This window comes from Leptonotus elevatus, chromosome 6, assembly GCF_054856555.1.
Source record: "Leptonotus elevatus isolate MCC_2025b chromosome 6, RoL_Lele_1.0, whole genome shotgun sequence".
In the NCBI taxonomy this organism is placed as follows: Eukaryota; Metazoa; Chordata; class Actinopteri; order Syngnathiformes; family Syngnathidae; genus Leptonotus; species Leptonotus elevatus.
The window spans coordinates 5,365,778-5,388,763 of record NC_141244.1 but is presented as its reverse complement, the minus strand read 5'-3'; the positions used below and the strand labels follow the sequence as shown (position 1 = coordinate 5,388,763).

General features: G+C 40.2%; 1 protein-coding gene across 2 annotated transcripts in view; it reads left to right on the top strand.

The window, feature by feature from the left end:
- Positions 1-22,986, top strand: part of LOC147171862 (zinc finger protein 516-like) — a 68,483-nt gene that overhangs the window by 28,282 nt on the left and 17,215 nt on the right. For both annotated transcript variants that reach the window (XM_086078870.1, XM_086078871.1), the window contains exons 2-3: positions 14,517-16,742; positions 19,248-20,456. In XM_086078870.1, coding sequence (XP_085934996.1) covers positions 15,008-16,742; positions 19,248-20,456 — 2,944 coding nt within the window. In that variant the 5' untranslated portion in view covers positions 14,517-15,007. The remainder of the gene's footprint in view (positions 1-14,516; positions 16,743-19,247; positions 20,457-22,986) is intronic.

Genomic DNA, 22,986 nt, shown 5'->3' with positions numbered 1-22,986 from the left:
AATTTCTAAGCGTCCTAAATTAGCGATTGAACATGAGTTAGGGTTAGCGTTGTGTTAATCGCAAATACAATGTAAATCAAAACTACGATAAATAAATCATAAACGTCTGAAAGGCAAGTCAAGTTAGCCATCACACCACGACGTGGGCCACCTTCAAAGTAAAAGTCTACCAAGGCTATTTGCATTGCCGTCAATGTATTACTGTATTTGGTAAACGTTATTTTGAATTTAGGCTTAGCGTGTTACGTTGAGTATGTTTCAGCTTCCTTGACATGTCAGAATGGTATCGACTGTGAATGCGCACTTTATATATATATATATATATATATATATATATATATATATATATATATATATATTTATATCTAAAGTTCGCAATAGAGTGCACATTCTCCCGCTAAAAGACACGTTACCGCATCAAAACCGTTTCCTAATGTTGTGAAGGACAGATGTGTGTATACTTGTGCATGTGAGTGTATGTCCTCGCTGATGGCATTGACCGGGCCGTCTTGGCGCAATGACGAGTAAAATAAAATGGTTACATCAGTGTGAGAGTGTGAAAGAGTGGTGGGTAGTGTTGAGGTCACCAGTTTAATTACACTTCACAGAGACTGATTTAGGTCTTCCAGAGGTTGTTGGGACTGCAGATGGATGGAGGACAGCAGAGAAGCGTAGGGAACAGGAGGGAGATTGTAACGAGAGTTCTGAGAGGAGCGGACATTCTGACATTGAGTGGCAAGACATAGAGGAATTTCAATTTAGATTGAAATCAAGCATTGTTACCCGATGTTCACGTTAATTTTATCATTCATTTGCGAACACATTTTTGTATTTTTCTTGACCTATTTATTTAACCCATGTTATTTATTTTGCAAATGCTTACAGTTAGGAAGAAAGTGCTTGGATAAATAGAAAAAAATAAAACATTGATGATATTGTAGCTGTAGTTGTAGTAGTGCATTTCTGAATTTTCCTCTACAGTATGTGCTTACTTACTGTATGTATAGAACATGACATGTTGGTCTTTAATATACATATCCTTGTCAGGAAATAACCAAGATCGTTGTGCATTTGCACAAGTGTGAACTGTGAATGTCGTTTCACTGAGACCCATATTCTCCCATGTGTGCAAGAGGGAAATGTGCAGTTTTGCGCTTTCTGGCTGCGAAGATTCTCCTTTTGGCTCAACTCTGTCACATATGCACCTTCATGCCTGATACTGGCGTGGGTGGAACAAGCCTCAAATATACTCATATGCTGTCAAAACCTACCATCTGCGTATTCTCCTATCAATGTAAAGGGACTATTTGGCCAAGATGGTCCATTTTTCACAAAAACAAAAAATCTCTTTATGTAAATGTTGGACTATACGACTTATACTCAGGTACGAATCCATGTTCAGTGTTAAAGCAAAAGTATTTACCAAAGTAGTCATGCATTACCGCCGGTGGCCACCTTATTTATGGCATGCTAAACTTTCTTTGTAGTCAGAAGAGCGACAAATTCACTGACAACCTATCACCACACTGTGTGTGTGTTCAAGGACGCAGAACATCCTCCCCTTCTATATGTTATAAAGCAATCAGCAGATATGCTTGAACCGTTTCAACAATGTTTTCAGCTTTCCTATGGTTGAAATGAAGCAGTACGTGCTTGGAACATATTTCTGAACGTACCAATGATTAAGGAAAATGGATTTTGGGAGTGAGTCTATTCTATACTTCTTGGACTCTGTTTTTGTAAAATAAGTTCCCACCCTCCCCCAAAATTTGATACTCCGGAGTGACTTAGTATTGTGCTTCGCCAACATCTGCTGTACAGCGTTGAATGCGGGGCTTCAGTAGCCATTGTCTGTGCCGTGAGTCGGCGCGCTTCTCCCATGCTCATCGTCCGCTGGGCCGGGCTCCGCAAGCCGTTTTCAAAAAGTCAACCTTTCAGTGCCATCTTATTTAGACCGTTTTATGACTGATCTTTCAAGGTTCACAGAATATTCTTTTTTATGACTATTTCAAGATTGAAAGATTACACTCACTTCATCACAAAAACATTTGTTCCTATAATGTGTAAGAATTTTACACTTGCAAAACTTCGCAAAATATTGGCACACACGATATGTAGTAGTGTGTGTTTGTGTCATTTAAATGATCTCTGTCATCTTTTTTCACATTTATGCCACTCTTTGTAGTAGACTTACCGATACAAGCACTTAAGTCAATCACAAGATTGTAGCTTGTAATGGTCAGATTTTCAAAGATCCGCCATGTTATTGTGCTTCTGTTTTTGGTACACACTGAGATCATAAAAACTTAGTTGACGGCAATTGTTGTCACTGGCACTTCACGTCTAGATTTTAGTTGACGACATATCATGTCAAAGGCACTCAAAAACGGACATTCACAAATCCCTGATGAATCACACACCCCTTGGGTGTGGTGCTTATTCACACATTTACGCACAGTAGGTGTGTCAGAAGTCTGGACATGAGAGTCCACGTAAATTAAATGTGCACTCGTCCAGACATTTAATAATAATAAAAAAGGCCTGCGTGTGAATGAGAGAATTGGCCCCCATGTGTCGCCAGAGCTATCAGCATGTGGTGACTGTACTGCATGCACAACGTAAGGCCTTTTCAATTTTTAAGTATGCTTTAATTATGCCTCTTTCACATCAATGATGTTCACAAGTCTCAGGAAAATTCAGTGTTGCAGCATTCCCAGGCAGCCTTCATTGTCAATGAATCACGCCACTTTGGTGTTCATCACAGCCTATTAGTGATGGATATATCTGGACAGTAGAGTCTGCGTAAATGAATAGCATGCAAGTCCAAGTCCTAAAAAAAAAAAGACTTATTTGGAAATGCGAGAATAGGGCTATTATTGTCTGTTTTGCTGCATTCCAGAAAACAGATGAGTCGGACATTCTAATGAAGAAAACTGCATTGGAATGTTACAGAGTTTGCTAACGTCACCAAAATGCAGTTGTTTAACGTACAGTAGCACTCAACAATATATAAATGTAATTTCCCTGTATTTATTGGTTATTCCAGGTAGAATGGAAGAATCTGTCTCAATACGATAGTCTGAACTCCTGTTTCCGTGCCAGTGTCCTATTAATCAAATTAATGTTGTAATATACCCTGCAATCGATGGCCGTCCAGTTCAGGATGTACCCCATGTCTCGCCTAAAGTCGCTCGGCTCCAGCACACCCTAAAGAGGATACGCTTTACAGACAATTGATGGTTGAACGGATGTTGTCTGTGGGGGATGCAGCTCTCATATGTGACATCATGTTTTTTTTAGACAAATTAGTTAAAACAGAATCAACCTATCTGTTAGTTGCAGCGAAGTAGTGCACTCAATTTTGCTTCAATTGTTTTAAGACACAATTAATCAACAATCATTTCCATAAACTCACAATAGGTAGATAATCAAGTTGGTCTCAAACCTTTTTTTTTTTTTTGCATGGCCCACCCAACCAACTAACTACTGCAGGACATAAGAAATTTGAGACTACCCCATTCAAGAGAGACACCATCTGAAAATAATTAAGGAAAGCACCGTTCTTTTGACATGTCTAGTGTATGTCCAATTGTGCAAGAGTCATTAAAACTAATTGTGACCTTTAAACTGAACTAGTTTCATTATAGTTACACAAAATTAATTGATTAGTTAATTAGTTAATTAACTAACTACAAATCCTGCAATTTATGTAACATCTGTTTTGATCTGATTTTGACTGTCACGTTTTCGATCTTCCGGCCTAATTTGGCAACTGAGCAAAACTTGCTGCTATCATCGCGTGTATTATTCAGGTGAAAAAGAAAAGTCACATAACCCTAAAGCACTTGTTGAAAGCTACCACTTTAAACCACTTTTAAACGGAGGTATGTCACAGAGCAGAAAGCCCTTCATCTCTTCAAATTAAAACATTCCTTTCCACCCACCTTTTACCAATCCAGGTAAAGAAAATCCTTGCCTTGATTGGACACAACTCAGTATAGTGGAATAAATGTACATACATGTGAAATTTAAGTTTTAAAAGTTAATTTAAACGGATTAACTTACTTCTGAGCAAAAAAACATTATCTGTGTTCAGTAAACTAAATTTAATATGGGCATGGAGAAAATACAAAAACACATAAAAAAGCTATGTTTCGGTATTCGTAATACAATTTAGAGTTTTGTATTTTCATTTATACTATCAATATATTTGAAATGGTTCATGAAGAAACTTCCTCGTGAATCATGTTCTTTTGCCTTTGCTTTAAAAGTTCACACAATTACTGAAGATTAATTCATGTTGTTTTTCCCTATGCAATAGCCCTGTGTGTGCACATACTGTAAAATACTTTCAGCTGTCATATGCACAGCTAAATAGAACTGCTTTCAGCCTGGATTTAAATATTGTCAGAGTTTAGGTCTGTCTCAAACCTTCTAGTATACTGTTCTATATTTTATCAGCATACTACTGCCTCGCTGTGTTTATTAGTCCATCGCTGTCTGCGTTCTCAGAGCCTGAAAACGTTCATATGGCTCTAACATGTCAGAGATTAATTTTGGCGCTAGACCATGAAAACAGTGCTGTTTTAAAGTCTCTTCCCTAAGCAACAGGAAGCCAGTGCAAAGACCTGTGCACTGGACTAATATGTTGGCATTTCCTGGTTTTCTAGTCAGGACTTGAGCAGCATCATTTTGGATGTACTGCTGCTGTTTTACAGTTAATTTAGAGGTAAAGCTGTCACAACAGTCTAAGTTGCTGGAGACAATTGCATGGATTAGTCTATCTAAATTGAGACACTATTCCTTTCAACATTATTCCTTTGATTTTGGCAATGCTTTTTAGATGTTAAAAAGCTGCGGCTGATATTGATTTAATGTGAATGTTCAAATTCAGGTCTGAGTCCAATATTACCCCAAGGTTTCTAACTAGATTATTAAGTTTTAGAGAGTGAATCTCAGGGTGACTGATAACACTTTTTCCTGTTTCTGTGGGCCACAGATAATGATTACAGTTTTGTCTGGGTTTAACTGAAGAAAATTGTTTCACATCCACACACTAATGGGTTTGATGCAGTGACAGAGTCCTGTAAATCTACAGACACAAAACTGACCCCTGGGAAACCCCACAGGTTATAGCCAAGTACGCCCCAGGATTGCACTTGAACTAGTTTAGAGAAGTACCAAAGATTTCCACCCTGTCTTAAACCTCTAAAATGAGATCACATGGTCTACTGTGTAAAAGGCAGCACTCAGTTCCAGCAAAACTACAAGTGAGACTTTGCCTCACGGCGGATATTTGTCACCTTGATCAGAGCTGTCGCAGTGCTGTGGTCTAAATCCTAATTGAAAAGTTTCAAAAGAATTAATTAGACAGGGTAACGTCAGTAAGTTGTTGGTATACAATCCGATTTTTTTGCATAAGCGTTCACACTTCCTATTAATTGCGGCGTCAGTCTGTCTGCTGTGTGGAAGTAATGCGTCCCCAAAGTGACCCGCATGCGCAGAAAAAGACGATACAACGTCACTCACAACGCTGTGTTTGCGGAAGTAAATACGTATGGTCCAGCGTCTCAGGGCCACGGAATTTTCTAAGTCCGTCGTCGGGGCTCATATTTTTACCGTCTCATATCTACAGAGGAGTGATGCAGGAGGAGCTAGAAATAATATTTTGTGAAAATGAGGCGAGCCTGTTCGAGCTCCTCATCTAACGGAGGCCTCTCCTTTTTCCCTCCCTAACAATGACGTCACGTAATAAATGAGCCGTCTGCGTGGCAAAATTACTAATATCACCACCACAAATGTCATCTTTATACTTCATGTTTCAAGTTGGATTAAATTAATGTCAAATATAGTCACAACTGTTACTCGAAACAACTTTGCCGATCTACGTACGTCTCCTGAGCCGTGCGGACCTCGCAGTCAATTGGACTTTTGATGATGTTGAGGTCGGATATATGTGACCTGGACGTTCAGACTGCAGCCGCATTGCGAAAATTCAGATACTTATCTTAACTAGAACCACATATGAAAGCGACCCAGGTCGCATATGAAAAAATCGGAATTGAGCCGTTCAGACTGACATAAAAAAGTCAGATATAGTTTGCATTTGTGCAAAAAAATCAGATCCGGGTCGCATTTGCTTGCAGTGTGAACATAGCCCAAGACTGCTTTTCTTTAGAAAGGTAAAGGAAATGTAATTATGACACTGCTGTCAATTTTTATTTGACACCACAGTGAATCATCTCAGGTGGCTTTTTTTTAAAATCAGTCACAGAATTCCGTGGTGGTCTTTTCACATTCAGATTGTCAACCTAATCCTTCTGTGTCCCTCGTCTCCAGGTAGGCAGTGACATTTGAAGATTGTATTGTACAGAATAACATTCTCCCTTTGTTCGGGGTGCATGTTCAAAATGTTGCTCTTGTAGCCACAGGCTCAATGTCTTCTGGTTGTTAGTATAACAACAGCACAAGTTGCCAAGGTGTCCAAGACATTTTCAAATGCTACGGGGACTGATGATCGTTTGGAAAAGGATATTAAAAAAACAGATATTTCTTCCGGAAAACAAAAGCTTCTGTAACAAATGGCTTACTGCTATTTCCGGTGTTTCTCAGGAAGTTGCCTACATTATCATTTCTACGTCAGAGCCCTCAGAAATAAGGTGAATATTGCATAAGCACTGTACTTAGATGTAGAAGTAAATTCTCAGGGCAGCAAAATCGTAGGGTTTGTTCATGTTTTCTGCGGTCAAACAATACTCGAGAGTTGTGATGATTTCAGAAAAAATACCTTCCTCGTTTCAGATTCAGACAACATTTAAGTGAGGTGCCTTAGAACCGCATTATCTATATGAAATATTATTTCTTCAGACAAAGTAAATATCAACATCGGGGTCATCAGCCATTTTTTGACTGTGCTTTCCTGATGTTCAACCTTGTCGCTGTCCAGTGAAAAACAATTATGTCCGTTTTTTTGTTTTTGCTTTTGTTTTTTACATTTTTATGTTTTTTGGATGAAACTGAACGCAAACATCCCAAAAACGTTTAAAACAAACAAAAAACAAAATGGATATAAATGTTTTTCACAGGACATCAACGGAATGTAACTTCCCACTTTTCACTCATTTAGCATTCAGGATGGAAGTTGGTGGTCGTCACCTGTCAATTTATTTTTATTTCATTAAGAAATTACTCTTACAGCAGTCTACAGTATTATACCCTTCTTGCAGACAAGATGGGTGTTTTGTTTTCCAGGTGACAGAACATGTGCAATAAGTTGCTTTGGAGACCAATAATCAGGCCTACGGTACGGTGCACTGTATCTTGAGGAACAGAAATGCTCTTATCCACAACAATACATCAAAAAGTAGAGAGAGAGAGAGAGAGAGAGAGAGAGAGAGAGAGAGAGAGAGAGAGAGAGAGAGAGAGAGAGAGAGAGAGAGAGAAGAATGCTGCTGTGCTGCAGGGGGACATAGAATAGAGGAGGGGGGGGGACTCTGTAGACTGGAGCACCCAGGGGTTAACGAGTAGTGTGAGAAAAACAGGCAGAGTTTGAGACGGAGGGGGAGGGAAGCATGCACATCCAACACAGAGACAGGCATAAACACTTATAGTATACACAATTAAACAACACACATACAGTATGCAGTACAAGTGGGAGCGGAATAAAATGGCCATTAAAACAGCTGTACTCTATTCTGATTACTTGATTACACGGAGATAATTATTTACACATTGCTCAATCTCTTATTTTGATACTGGAGTTTAACTTGCAGGTAATTATCAGGAACCGTGAAGAACATTTAGCCAACAGAAAGCTCCATGTATCACATTTGTATGAGTGACAAAATGACCTCAGACTGAGAAACCATCCTTTTCCCCTTGTGGCCTGTCCAGTAATCCCACTAGCATGGAGCGGTCACCAAAATATAAAATGACAGTATTGACCTAAACACCTGCCACTTCCTGCACAAACACACACAAACCCAGCGGACTCTTTATCTAATGGCCCTTCTCACGCAAATAGGTTGGGGTGGGCGTTGAGAAGGGACCGAACAGAGGCAGCCCCCCCATTGTCCTGGTTTGGTTTAATGCGTTGGGGGTTACTGATAGAACCGGGGATAGTATGGGAATTGGGGAGCACAACAATGCTGCGAAACCCCCCACTGCTCTTCCTGCTTATGAGCATGACCTGCTGTGACAGTCCGGGGACCGAAGCCGATTAATTGTTGTAAATGAGAAGTAATCCAGAGTTTGAAGTACATGCAACTAGTTAGAATAGGCAAACTCATTCAATGTATGCATTTTATGTTATGTAAATATGAATTTTAAGGTTTCAGACTTGAAACTGAGGCCAGTTAATACTTGCAAAGCAACAAGTACACTGACATTCCATTAGAGATACCTTCATAAGGTGAAGAGTTGCATTACACAAATGAATAATTAGCAGTAGTACTTGAAACAGTCACACATTTTGAGGAATTTATTTTGATCTGTACTTCATCATAAATTGAGATGTTTTCAATAGTTTTTTGCAGACACCTACACCACTGTGAAACCGCAACCACAATAATCAAAGATTGTGAAGTGAATATTCATCTCAATGTGGTAATTAAAACTGAACATTATAAAGTTACTCAATGCAGGAAATTGGATTTTGAACCGCTACTGCCACGCGTGGCCGAAAAATAAAACGGCACACTCCTTTATTCAGTACACAACGTATGCATGCCATCACCTGAGATGGTGGGAAATCCAAACCCAAACCCAAATCCAGTCTGGAAGCTATTGGCCAGAGGCTCGCAGGAGTACCCATTGTGAATAGCTAAGGTGTTAATCAGCTAATTGAAAAATGTTTGAGTCATAAATGGTCAAATAAAAAGGCTATTGTAAAGATATTTTGGGGCAAATTTCTACATTGAGCAGCTTTAATATCTTTGTAAAGGTGTTTTTTTTTTAAACAACCCCTTTATTTACTAGTCCAACACCAGTGCCCTAAATTCGACTCACAATGAAGCAAAAGTGGAAACCAAAGGAATTACTCACCTCAAATTAACATAATGTAACTCTCTAATGTGGCAAATCTAATTCTATGCTACACCCACTGATTGTATTAAAGTACAGTTTATGGTAGTATTTAACTAATTTGCTCCCAGAAACATATAAAAACGTTCTATTTTAAATATTGCCATGGTCCCGAAAACGTATTTATATGTTTTTTATGTTGTTGTTTTTTTTAAATTCTAGAGCATACAGAACGCTTTGATCCAGCCTCTAACCCGAAGACGTTGCTTAAAGAAATTGTAGTTATTACAAAAAACGTCCAGCAGGTGGCAGCAGAGTATAAGAGATCAACCAGGGTTATGTTGCAAAAAGCTCTAACGCGTTTGTGAATAATTATGAAACGTAGCTATATTCTAATGTTAATTGCTGTAAAACGGAAATGGATACAAATATACTTTTCTTTCCTAATGAAAGACGAGACTCTTTCTAATCTTTCCTTTGGTAGGTTCCACGTTTTTATAGAAATAGAACACAATATTCTGTGGGCCTTGCAAAATCAGTCAAAATCCAGTATAACATCCAGGAGCGAAGGGGGTTGCTTCAGTGAAAATGGCTGCGAGTGAATAAATTCATAACGGCGAGAGACATTAATACAGGCAGAATGTTATATTATTTTTGTCTTATGTGTTTTTATATTTCTCATGTAACGATGGATTTTGCTTTCCAGCTGCTGACAAAAAATTTCAGAAGCGTAGTATAACTAAATCCACATTGTTTTGTACTCTATAAACTCTTTCATTCCGCAGCTGACCTGGAAACTGTAATTCTTCTGTGTATATTTTTGGGATGAGCAGTAAGTGTATGTGTGTGCGTGTGTGTGCTGTGTGCATACATCCAGCTGAGCTTTACTTTTCTTGCTCTTAATAACAGCAACAGCAGACCTCCTTGTCTGGTAGTTTAGAGCAGGGAAGGGGCGGGGGATGAGGAGCAGTTTGTCCATAATGGATTATTGATTGGTCTGAGAATACACACTATGCATGTGTGTTTGTGTGTCACTGCATTTTAGGCACAGTACCACTTTCTTTGTCCCACTCTGAGCAGCTAGTGTCTCCACTTCATGAGCAACTGTGCGGAGGCTGGCAAGATTTGTATTTTTTTTCGGCAAAGCCCTCACTGTATGTTCTCCTCTGTCAAGTAGTGAGTGTATGAGTTTGTGAGCGACCCTCTGTACAAACAGTTGCACTTTGAAAACTGCCTGTATGGAACACTGTTAAAACCCCACAGTGTGCACAGGCTTCCAAAAGATGTGTGGGCAAATTTAAAAGGCCCTCTGTTTTGCTTCTTCCACAGTTGCTTGTGTGCAGGTGTGTGTCAGCATTCAAAAAGAAGGTTCACTCTTGATTCTTCATGGTGTCTTTTTGTCCCTAACTTCATATCAGATGACTCTGTGGTTGTTATGAAACCTCAACGCATCACAGATCATCACCAATGTCTCTCGTAGCTTTCTGAGTACTTAAAGGAACAGTAACGTGAAAAATCTACTTTTTGGAGCTTTTAGCCATGTTTAAATGCTAATTCCTCACCAAAAACATCACCAAAGTGGCGTTTTCCTCCAAAACGAGCAGGTATTCAATCTTTGACGTCATTAGGTGCAAACCCACCCCGCACAGCCTCTGCAAACTAAACACACGGCCACTTTCTCTAAGACCTTTATTTGTTTCTTATTTATTTTTTGAGAGAGCTCAGTATTGTTCATTCGGTAATCTTACCGATTCAACATGACATCATCTTTGCTCTCTTTTTTTTTTTGACATGTAAGATTTTAAAATCCGTCATTTGTATTTGCTCACAATAATAAAATTATCATGACATGTTAAGAATAGTTTGGTAAGCAGCCTGAAATAATGTAAAATGTATTTATCATGAGGCAAACAAAATATATGTCATAAAACAAATCACAATATTTAGTGAACAATAAACAAAAATAGTGAATGGTTGAACGGTGTGTATCTGGGCGGATTTAGATGTGGGTATACTCAATACTGACTGAAAACTCTGTATACCCGCGTATACCCTGGACTACACCACTGCTTGGGTGTCGTATTTAATGTGTTAGTTGGCTTGATGACGTTGTTTTTCTGTTACAGACAGCACAGCAGGCCCGTGCACACATAGACATCAACGGGGGTGGCTTGAGCCCCTGTCATTTTTCATTATTAATTCAATTATTCACTATTATCAATAAAGGCATTTGGCTAGCAACCAGTTCCAGTTAAGCGGTTCAGATAATGGATCAATTATCATTAATTTAATTACATTACTGTCTGCTTGCACTTTGATGAAATCCACCAAAATCGTGATACACCACCAAAAATGGCTTTGGCCTGCCGGAATGCCCAGCCTGTTTGCCAAATTTCTGAAGATGGTATATACTTGACTTGCCCGGCACTAAAAGGAAAAGATACGCCAGATTTTTCTTCCAATGCACTTGCGCCTGTCTAAAAAAATGAAGCCCATGTTGCCACAGCTTCTTTTGTTCTTGCTTACTCGTGGGATAAACACAGTGAATACTATAGAAAGAATGCCTTTGTGTGGCCAGATTATTTTGTAGAAATTTAAGTATTCAACAATTATATGAGTGTCAGGTTACTGAAACCAATAAATAAGTCAAGATGTCTCATTATTTATTTAGGAATACATTACGTGAGCCTCACCCCCACAAAAAATAAGTTAGAAAGAAGACCCTTCAATGCTTATGACTGACGAGATCAAAATGTGTATTTTCCTAGGGTGACCAAGCGTGTGTTTGTGTATTAGTGTGTTATTATTGACATATATTAAAGAAAAGTACTGTATTTTCTGTTCTTTTTTTTTTAAAGAAAGATGTAGGTCAGCGTTTGACTTCCCTCACTTCCTAAGCGTTCAAATAATGCCCTGAGCTGTATCAGCGGCCCAGAACTTTAGCTCACTGGTAGCGCTCTGCCTTGCGAAACAGAGGGCATCCAAAAAAACTTGGGCTTACAACATTAGGTCAATGTGTATTCATTTGTCAGGTAAGACTTCAAAAGGGAGTTGTATTTTTTTGTTTTATTTTCTACCCATACTGAGGCGGCAAACGTTAGTTATAATGTATGGATGGCATCTTTGAGTAAACTTTGAGCATCTTTTACGTATCTCGAGGCTGGGCCGAGTGTCTTATTGTTGAATACTGTGTTAAAATATGGACACCCTAGTATTGGCAAGCCACAAACCGTCTGTGAGAAGGACCTTTAAAAAGATGAGACAAAACTGCAAATAACCCTACAAACAAAAATAACCTTCATAGTAAAGAGTTAAAAAGCTTGTTTAAACTTTACATCAGCTATCACCAGCATATGAGCCTAAGGGCTTGCATCAAATTTCAGTGAAATATTATTATAATTATTATTGTTATGTTTTGCATATTTTAAACTCACATAGTCTACTTTATATGAAGAAGTCTTAAGGATTTGAGCAGGAATCAGTATGAACCTTTTTAAGACTTCATCGATTTCAACAGAATAAAGAGTCGACATAAATAGGTGGCTCTGTTGCAGGGTATTAATTTTCAGCGCAAGTTATAAGGACGTACAATTGTTCGAGTGCTAAAATCCTCTTGGGGTAAAGATCAATTATCCTCTCATAATTAGAGCCTGGGAATAGCTCTACTATGGTCTTTAACAATTGCATCAGTCTAATTTATTATGGTCCACCCAGTGACTTTCTAGACTCTCTCCCGTTAATAATAATAATAAAATAAAAAAAAACAGTTTACATGTTTCAAATGTTCCTGATTTTGGCAGAGATGCTCCAATACAAAACCTTGCTCATCAGTACAGTATATTGTTTAGATTTAGGTATTATAGCAGCAGAGTTAATGGAGCTAATTTAAGGTTGTAAATATCATAGACATATAAAGTGAAGCAGAAGTCTCATTACTTCAAAAAAGAAAAATAACTTATTATATAACCACAATATGCAAATAATTTTAATATTTCACTCAGTGACCATGCCTAAAGTAAATACACAGACTGTGGCATCACATTTGTCCACAGTATCAAAATACCAACCTCATTATTTCCTTTTTATTTTGACCATCACTGTGACAGCATCCAGTTCCAGTTTGAGGATAGAAAGGCAAATTGTCTGAAACGATACTTCCTTTTGTGTACTTAAGAACCTTGTCATGTGAGTGGAGGTGGGTTTGTGAGGCCATTACGGTGAGGGAATATGGTGGCACTGCAAATCTTGCTGATGTGACCGCGGAACAACACCCCCCTCCCCCACCATGATTGTGTAAAGTGTCAACTCAGCTGGTGTGGCTTCAGAGCCCCTCCTCCCCTCCCCAAGCCTGCACAAATCATTGCACAATCATGCAGATAGATGTTCTGCGCAAATACATTTAAAAGGGATGGACACCGACACACTTCGTACACACTCAGTGGATACCAAGTAAAGTACAACTGTGCATTTACTGTGTATGTGGTCAGCAGGTCATCCTCACAGTCAATAGATTCTGGGTTCACATTTCTACTTTTACCTGTATGGAGTTAACAGACTGGGGCTTCCTCTCACATTGAAAAAAATGCATGTTAGGTTAATTGAATCCTCTAAAAGTGGTGACGTATCTTTATGAATGGTTATTTGTCAACACAGTATGTGTCCTGCAATTGACTGGCAATCAATCCAAGGTGTCCTCTGCCTTTTGCGCAGTCATCTTGGATTGGTTAGATTGAAAGGGATTAGCATAAATGAATGAATAATCTGCTCAGTTTGTACTTAAAGAAGTGAGTGTACGTTGTTTTTTTGTTTATTTTTTCTTTTCATCTGACACACTGAAAAAAACTCAATGACTCATGTTCCAATATTCTTTCTAATATTTCCTGTTTCAGTTTTATATTGTTACTACAACATTCATAGCCTCCAATCTAGTTTTTGACTAGCTAGTTAGTTTAATTAATTGATTGAATAATTGCAGAAGGGCATTCTGTTAGCACTGACAGAAGGTTTGTCAGTCTGTCACTGATGGACGCCCCTTATATTGATGATAGACGACGGAGAACTGATGAAATGCCCACCTCTGTCTGTCGGTCCCGTAATAGTTGTGACAAAGTGATGATTGAAGCATGGGTAAAATAAAATGACGGACTGACGACAGTTTGTTTTGGCTTGAAAAACTGATGGACTGACAATGACGGACAGGTGCCTAGGTCGCTGACGAATGATGGATCAGCAAAATGTTTGTAAATTGCCCACCTCTGATTAATGGACTCACTATAAGTAACCAGTCTAGGGTACACCCTCTCTCCTGAAGTCAACTGGGATAATCCAGTTACCGGTGACCTTACAAAGACAAATGCTATATAAAGTGAATGATCAAATGTACAGTAATACTTGGGGAATGTCTCTGTTGACTTTTCTTTTTGTCTCTTTCCCCATCTCCTCCTCCTGCACCACTTTTCTTCCACCTCAATATTCCACTTTCCTTTCATTCTCAGGTGGATGTTTGCTCATATGTGTAAAATATGAAGATGGAGGACTGATGCCAAACAAATTAATGAAGAAAGGACATGATATTGGGACTTTTTGAAACAGTACCTGGAGAAATGAAGAATTAAAAACCATTTGAAGCCTCTCTTTTTCCAGAGATAAACATACGATTTTTAAAAATATATTTGGATTTCATAAGGCTTACATTTTTAGGCGTACAACTGTTTTCTTTATATAATGGTACTGATAGCACATAATAACTTTACTGACAGCGATGGATGAAGATGGCAAGCTGGCATTGTTTCCTGTAACCGGACAGTGTTAAATGAGTTGCTGTGATAGCAGCTTCATCTCTGGATGACTGCAGGCAGATAACATTTTAATTAACTAACAAAGACCTACTTGACATCTCTAGATGTGCAACAACAGATAGCAGTAGATTGATCTTTTTTTCCTTTTTGCCTGAAAGAGGCCAAGTAAACAGGGTAGATCAAATCCCATGATGAATCCCAGGATGATGGATACTCAGGCGAGAAATCAGAGGGCAAAGTTGACTCCCATCAAGGTCAATTCCAAGCACGATATTGAGAGTGAGGATGACAAAATCCCGGGATCTTACGTCTGCAATGTTTGCGGCCGCAGCTTCCCTTTCCTGAGCTCTTTGTCACAGCATATGAGACGGCATACTGGTGCCCGCCCTTATAAATGCCCCTACTGTGACCACAGGGCCTCTCAGAAGGGCAACCTCAAAGTTCATATACGCAGCCACAAACTGGGCACACTCTCTAGCCACCACTCCAATGAGGACGAAGAGGGGGGCGCAGAGGAAGAGGAGATGACTGTTTCAGAGGGTCTTGATGGAGGTACGAGTCCAACCAAGAGCAGCTCAGCTTGTAATCGGATGATCAGTAGAGAGAGCGCAGAAGATAGTCGCAGGAAAGTACCTGTGAGGAGCTTGAAAAGAGAGAAACCTGCCAGTGATCAGCTGCCTTACTGCTGCCGTCTTTGTGGCTATGAGGCCCAGCGGGAGGACCAGCTCCTGAGCCACATTGAGAAGGTCCACATCACTGTAGACACAGGCGAGCAGATAAGTGTTAAGGAAGAAGCTGTGGCTGAAACACTTGAATCCCAGGGTGATGGGACCTTTCCATGTGAAACCTGCGGCCAGGTGTTCACCCAAGCCTGGTTTTTAAAGTCACACATGAAGAAACATGCTGGCATCCTGGACCATTGCTGTCAAATATGTGGAAGACGCTTCCGCGAAGCTTGGTTTCTTAAATCTCACATGAAAACACACAACACCAGATCACGGTCTCGTGCAAAATCGGATTCTGCTGAACATCCTGCCACTATCAATGATGTAGCACAGGATCCTGAAATTGTTAGCTCTGTTGCGTCTGTTTACCAAATGTGTTCTAAATGTGGGAACTTGTTTCTTAGCAAAGAGAGTCTGAGGGCTCATGATAAAGTCCACAGTCTCAGTTATGGAAGGAGATCTCAGAACCAGTCACAACCCAGTGATGACGATGATTCACCAGCCACAAAGAAACGTTTACTTGACTATTTAGGCCTTCATCCTGTTGCGGCAAAGGCTAAGGAGGATGAACGTGATATGATATTGGGTCAAAGAATCCCAGAGCTTGATCCACTTTGCAGCTACCAGGCATGGCATTTAGCTACAAAGGGAAAAGTTGTAGAACCAGTAGACAACAGCAAGGCTTCCAGTGATGGAGGAAGTATTGAAGAGGAACACATTGCTACAGTTGCTGTAGTTTATGAGAAAGAGAACAGCAGTTATGACATTCAAGTTCAAGAAAAACGCAGCACAGGTCGCCGCAGCAGCTCTGGTTTGGCAAACCAAGCTTCTTCTGGAGACCAGACACCAGAAAGCCTCAGCGATTCGGAGTACCGACCATCGTCTCGCCAGGAACGGAAACGGCCATCCCAGTCTCAAGGTCCCTCTAAATCCATTGAGTGCTTTGAATGTGGGAAGGTGTTCCGCAGTCGTCACCAGATGATTGTCCACCAGCGAGTCCATAGAAAGGATGGGGGCAGAACATCAATGGGCGATAAGGAAAAAAGCGGAAGTAAAGACCTGTGGAGCTGCACCAGTGACCCAGAATCCGGCTCCCCAAACCGACCCTTTACCCCGGGGTATGGAGATTCTCCACCGGCCTCCACTTTCAGAGACCAGGCATCTGAGATGGGCACTGCTAACTCAGGAGAGTTTCCAGGTTAGTAATGACTATGCTAATGCTGTTGTTACCTTCACAAAATGTTAGGAAAAACAAACAAACAAACAAACAAACATCTGTAGGCTTACCATAGCTTTGTAGCCTCAAAGATTCAGCTTGTTTGTGGTGTGTGTTTGTGTGTGTGTGTTTTAACGGAATTTTTGACAATTTTGCATTGTGGGCATGTCTTTGTCTCATCATTTTTAAATATTAAATATATCAACAACGCATATATGCACTATATATTGCATGTATGCACATATTTTGTCCATGTTTAAAATTTTATTTTTCGTCATAGGAACTGGTCTAGGGCCCCCAGTAGCACTGATGAAAAATGGTGGCCCCCTCCAGCATTTAAATTGCCCATCTCTGATAAAAATAAATAAATAAATGAATACAAAATAAATGGTGTGTGCTTAATCACATTATAATTGTTATAACATGTTGTAATATTGGCTATATAGGGTTATTGTTGCCTGCATTTATGTCAGTACTATAACAGCCACTCTACTTTTCTCAATATGCTAACTTAATTTTCTGGCATAGCATCATAAGCAGACACTGGAATTAAATGACTGTGGCCCATTTCAAACCACCCACTACAGTCTCATGACTCCACTAACGGGTAGTAAATGTCTGTTCATGAAATGGGCTTTGAGATATTTTGCCCCCTCAGCTCTTCAGGTTGTGTGGCATGGGAACAGATGCCACCATGTGGCCAAATACCAAAACTACAGCGGCTCTGTTGGTTTGTTCTAAATACTGCTCTGAATTTTTTTTTTTTTTAAATAAATAAATAAACTGCCCTGTATCACCGTGATGTGATCTTTGCAGTTAAACAGTACACAAACAAACATTCATTGAAATTCTGTGCATTTTATTGACATTGCAGTGTGGGAAAGTTCATTTAAAAAAAATATTTTTTTGTCACATCAATAACCAAAAAGTGTATAAACTGTATGTGCAAAGCAAAAAATGGTCAATCTGTCCTTTGCAAGAGCAGGTACTTCTACAAATTCTACTACTAATCATGTTGATGAAATGTTTTCTGTGTACACAGCATATGAGCGGGCAGTCTCATTAAACTTTTTAAAACATAATAGCAGGATGCATTTGCTGTAATGCTTGCCACTGTAAAGAGGTATTGAAATTAGCAGTGATTGGTCCTAGTCCTCCCTGCTCTGAGTGATGATCAAAAATAGCAGAAACATTTCTTCAGGCATGATTGAGTTGTGAGCTATTTCAGGTCTTCCTGTCTCAGGAAACTTCCCCACCCCCACCCCACCCCCTTATCCTCCTGTGTGTTCGTAGAATTTTTATGGGGTTGGGTTTATCTCTTTATGCTTTGTTTAACTATCATGACCGTCGATTTAGTTTCTTTAGCAACACCCAGTAAGCATCAACACTTCTCTTTTCAGGATGCTGTGTAATATCACTAGCATTGATGGCAAATCAAGTCAACATTGGATTATTATTATTATTAATATATTTTTTAATTAATTGTCCTTTTTTTCTTTAATAGCTTTTTGTGGTTAAAATAAAAGATTACATTTTTTAATTGGGGTTTTCAAGACCATTCAGTGCCGTAAAATTATATGGGAAAAAAATAAATCAAAGGTGGCATGATAAACAAACAACTGCTAAACTTCCAATTCAATGTAGTGTTTTACTTTGGCAGTGTGCAAATTGTGTTTGTTGGTCATTACTGCCAACAAGATGTTACTCGTGTACAAGAGAAAGGGTAGAGGAAAATGGTACTGAGAGTACTTGTATTGGGTTTTGTGACCCTGTGTGTGTCTGCAGCTGCGACAATACAGTATAATGTCTTAATTGCCAGATGTGTGTGTGTGTGTGTGTGTATGTGTGTTTTAGATTTTAAAATATTTTTTTTATTGTTTTGGTTTTCTGACATGCTAAATAAAATGACTGTATTGGAGAGTTAATTTCCACTATACATCCAGTGTTTTCTTAGAAAGAGTGCGTTATCGCCATCAAGTGGACAACTTTTAAAACTGCACACAACATTATGTTACTGTAGTCCAGGGGTGCTCAAGTTTGGTCCTCGAGAGCCCCTATCCAGCCTGTTTTCCATGTTTCCCTCCTGCAGGACAGCTAAATCTAACGATCAGCTAATCAGCAAGCTTTGCAGAAGCCTGATAACGATCCTGATCATGAATCAGGTGTGTTAGTGGAGAGAAACATGGAAAACAGCCTGGATAGGGGCTCTCGAGGACCGAACTTGAGCACCCCTGCTGTAGTCTATTTACTACTTACTCAATGTTAGAACACACTTGAACAGTCTAAATGTACTGCAGTACAAAAAATAATATTTGAATTATTATTTATAGAATTTAGATGTTTCAAGTGTGTATCTGCTTATTTATTGTGATAATAAGAAGTTAGTGAAATATTTGACAATTTTCTGTTTTACTTAAAACATGTGAAAGCAAAGTCTTATGTTTCTTTTTTATGACAAACCTCTGATTTGACATTTCTCTGTTGCAGATGAAAAGCCTTATATCTGCAGCATGTGTGACTTTGTTACCACTGAGTCACATACGTACCTGGCTCATGTCCGTGTCCAGCATCCAGCTGCCTCCGAAGACAGAACCAGCCCCGTTCCTCGAGTCACCCCCAAATTGAAGAAGGCCCTTCTGCAAGGTCTGGAAAATATTCCATCCCCTCCTGCTCCTCTTTCAACTTGCTCTTCTCCCTGCGAGAATGTTTGTACCCCTGTGGATTTATGTATGAGGGCTGAGGGTCTAAGGGGCCAAGCCCCCATAACCCTCGATAGGAAAATCCTCCCGAAGCACAAGTGTTCCTTCTGCTCCCATTCTACCCTCTATCCTGAGGTCCTGTGGATGCATCAAACTGTGGCTCACCGCATGACCAGTAGTAGCTCCAATCTGGTGCCTAAATGGGCTCTGAGAAACAACACCAAAGGGCCACGCGATTTGTCCTCCAGGCGACGCACTGGCCCCCCACCAGTCTTGGAGGGTAACGAATGTCCACCGCTGCCAACAGTTGTGCGTGGCCAACGCACGCGTCCCCCATCCCAGGCCAACCAAGTACTAAAAAAGAACAAAGCATCGTCATCACCCCTTCACTCTTCATCTTTACTATCGAGACCCTCCACATCCACTTCAGGATCGCACGGTGCGAGAGTCGCTCACAATCACCCAGCGCGCTCCAGACCCAAAGTGGATATTTCCTCTCGGAGGAGCTTGCTGCCATCCTCCAGCTCTAATGAAAAGATCACCAGCACCCTCTCCCGTTCCACAGCCCCAAGCCTCAACTCTGCTACAGCTAGCAAAAGGCCAGAATGTTACATGATGCCTCAGGAGGGACTCGGCTTCATGCTTTCGAACAAGTACGGTAGCCAAGCGGAGTACAGCCGAGCTCGAGGCTCCTCTCATCAACCGCTCACCAAGTCCCTCGGCCAGCGACCAACGAATGCTACGAGGCCGAGTAGCGTCACGCGAGGCTCGGCAACGGGGCACTACGGAGCGATGCAGACATATGGAGGCATTCTTCAAACTTCTTTATCATCGTTCCTGCCCTCAGAGGCTCATGGGAATGTGAAACAGGAGCAAACCTCAGAGATCCCGGAAATGCCAAATCACATCCTCAGCTTCCTCAAAAACTACAGTCCCCATGAAGTGGCTGCGCTGTACCATCGCTGGGGTGCCACCAATTCACTTTTGGATCCATCTGGTAAGTAACTATTTTTCGTTCTTTTTTTTTTTACTTGGATCAGTACATATCGCATAGCAATCTGATAAAGAAGGCACATTTGACACTTTACATTAATGTTAATTTTATCAGCCATTTTTAAATTTAGTCTCAGTTTTAGTCCAGTTTCAATCATGCTTGTTAGTTTTATTATAGTTAGTCAACCTTTTATTTAGTCAACTTTCAGTCAACTACAAATCTGGGCATTTTTAGTCTTTATTTGAGTCCAAGGAAACATAATTATTCATTTAGTTTAGTCAACAAAAACTGTCAACATTTTAGTCTAGTTTTAGTCAGGACAAACATTTAACCCCTGGATATTTTTGTTGTTGTTGTCAGCAGATAATGTTGAACATTTTGGATCTAAAACTATTTTTGACACACAATTACAGTATATCACAAAGTGGCTACTATGGCGCCATGCTATGCTAATGCTAATAAATTAGTCAGCATTAGTTAGCGGTCGGATTAACATTAAATTGGAACATTATAGCCGTTGGATTAATGTTACATTATTTATAACTATTATCTACTTTTTTAAAATAAACTTTTCACCGTGAATCAACCTCCTGCCTGTCCCACGTGTTTGTGCATGTTGCACTCTTTAGCTGCAGATTTGAAAGGGTGTGTATCACTGTGTGTCACATGACAGTGTCACAGTGACAGATTAGCAGAGACAAGATTTTACAAGATCATATAATTTTCATCTAGATTTTGTTCATGATCTAAAATGTCTACAGATTTTAGTCCAATTTTTATTAAGTGAAGTACATTTGTTGACAAAATTATTTTTGTTTAGTTTTCATAGACAAAATTAACACTACTTTACATACATACATATTACAACATGCACAACAATTGAACCCTATAAAGCCAGAACCATAAAATATATGTCAGAAAATTCAGATTATTTGTAAAAAGATTATTTTTTGGTCCTTTTAACTCTTTGACCGCCATAAACGTTATAAAACGTTTAGCATAAACCTAGGGAAGGGCGCCGAGGACGTTAAAAGACGTCCCCTATGTTTTTTTTGTTTTTTTTTGAAAACGGGTGCAGGAAAGCCTTGGGCAGCTGTGCTGAAAGTATCAGGCAGATCTGATTAGTAAAAGACTCGTTTTGGCCCCTAGAGGGCAGCGATGACTCTCTTTGCACAAGGTTGGATGGGCCGCCCACCGTGGGCGTCAGTAGAAGACGTGAGGCGGAGCTAGAGTGTTGAGGAGACATGGCTGAATAAGCCACAATGGCTGCCCAAGCAACCGGTTGCAAGCAGCTCACGCTTGAGCATTTTTTTCAAAGACGGAAAGCATCAATCAATACTAAAAAGCGCATTGATGTCGACGATGATGATGACTCCGAGCTTGACGCCAAAGTTGGAAGCCTTGACGCGACTGTTATGATCACGTAGTAAGCCTCACCGGCTAAGCGCGGCTAGCGCTGCTAAGGCCGGAAAACGCGCACAATAGCCGACCGGGTACTTCTACACAATCGGACATTCGATCGGGCGATGGAGAGTTGGCATCGACCAATGCAGATTGATGATGATGATGATGATGACTCCGAGCTTGACGCCAAAGTTGGAAGCCTTGACGCGACTGTTATGATCACGTAGTAAGCCTCACCGGCTAAGCGCGGCTAGCGCGGCTAGCGCTGCTAAGGCCGGAAAACGCGCACAATAGCCGACCGGGTACTTCTACACAATCGGACATTCGATCGGGCGATGGAGAGTTGGCATCGACCAATGCAGATTGATGATGATGATGATGGTGAATCCTGAGGTTGACGCCACAGTTGGAAGCCTTGACGCGACTGTTATGATCACGTAGTAAGCCTCACCGGCTAGCGCGGCTACCGCTGCTAACGCCGGAGCTTTCACATGCGGACATTTTGCCGGACAATGAAGAGTACCCCGAGTCCAATGCATATTCATCGGAGGAGCGGGTACAGTCTGATCACGGAGAAGACACTGTTTCTGGACTACGATGCCACCATGAATGGAGTGGATAAAATGGATCAAAACATCAACCCGGTGTAGCAACTGAAGGACACGAGGAAGCGAGACGTAACGAAACCGTAGCATGATCCTGATATTAGACTTGATGGCAACACACACTGCAGTATATACTTGCTATTCCCCGGAAAAAACGGCCTGCAAGAAAGTGGAGCACGCGAAGAGGCAATCTGTTGTGCAAATGCTGTTGCGTCTTCTTGCACGCAGGAGAGTGTTACAAAAAGAAAAACTGCCGTTGAAACATCCACATATTTGTAAATAGCACCACAGTTGCACACATTTGTAAATAGTTTGCCAAATTGTTGTCAAATTGTTACACTGTTGAATGTAAATAAACGTATTTTGCTATCAAAAAACACTTTTTCATTCTTGGTGGTAGTGTTTTATAGAAGTAAAGCACTATTTAGGTGTTTGTGGCATCATTCATGGACAAAAAGAAGTGTAAAATTCACTAGAATGCATGAAATAATATCGTTTCACTAAAAGCTTGATTTCTCCGTATT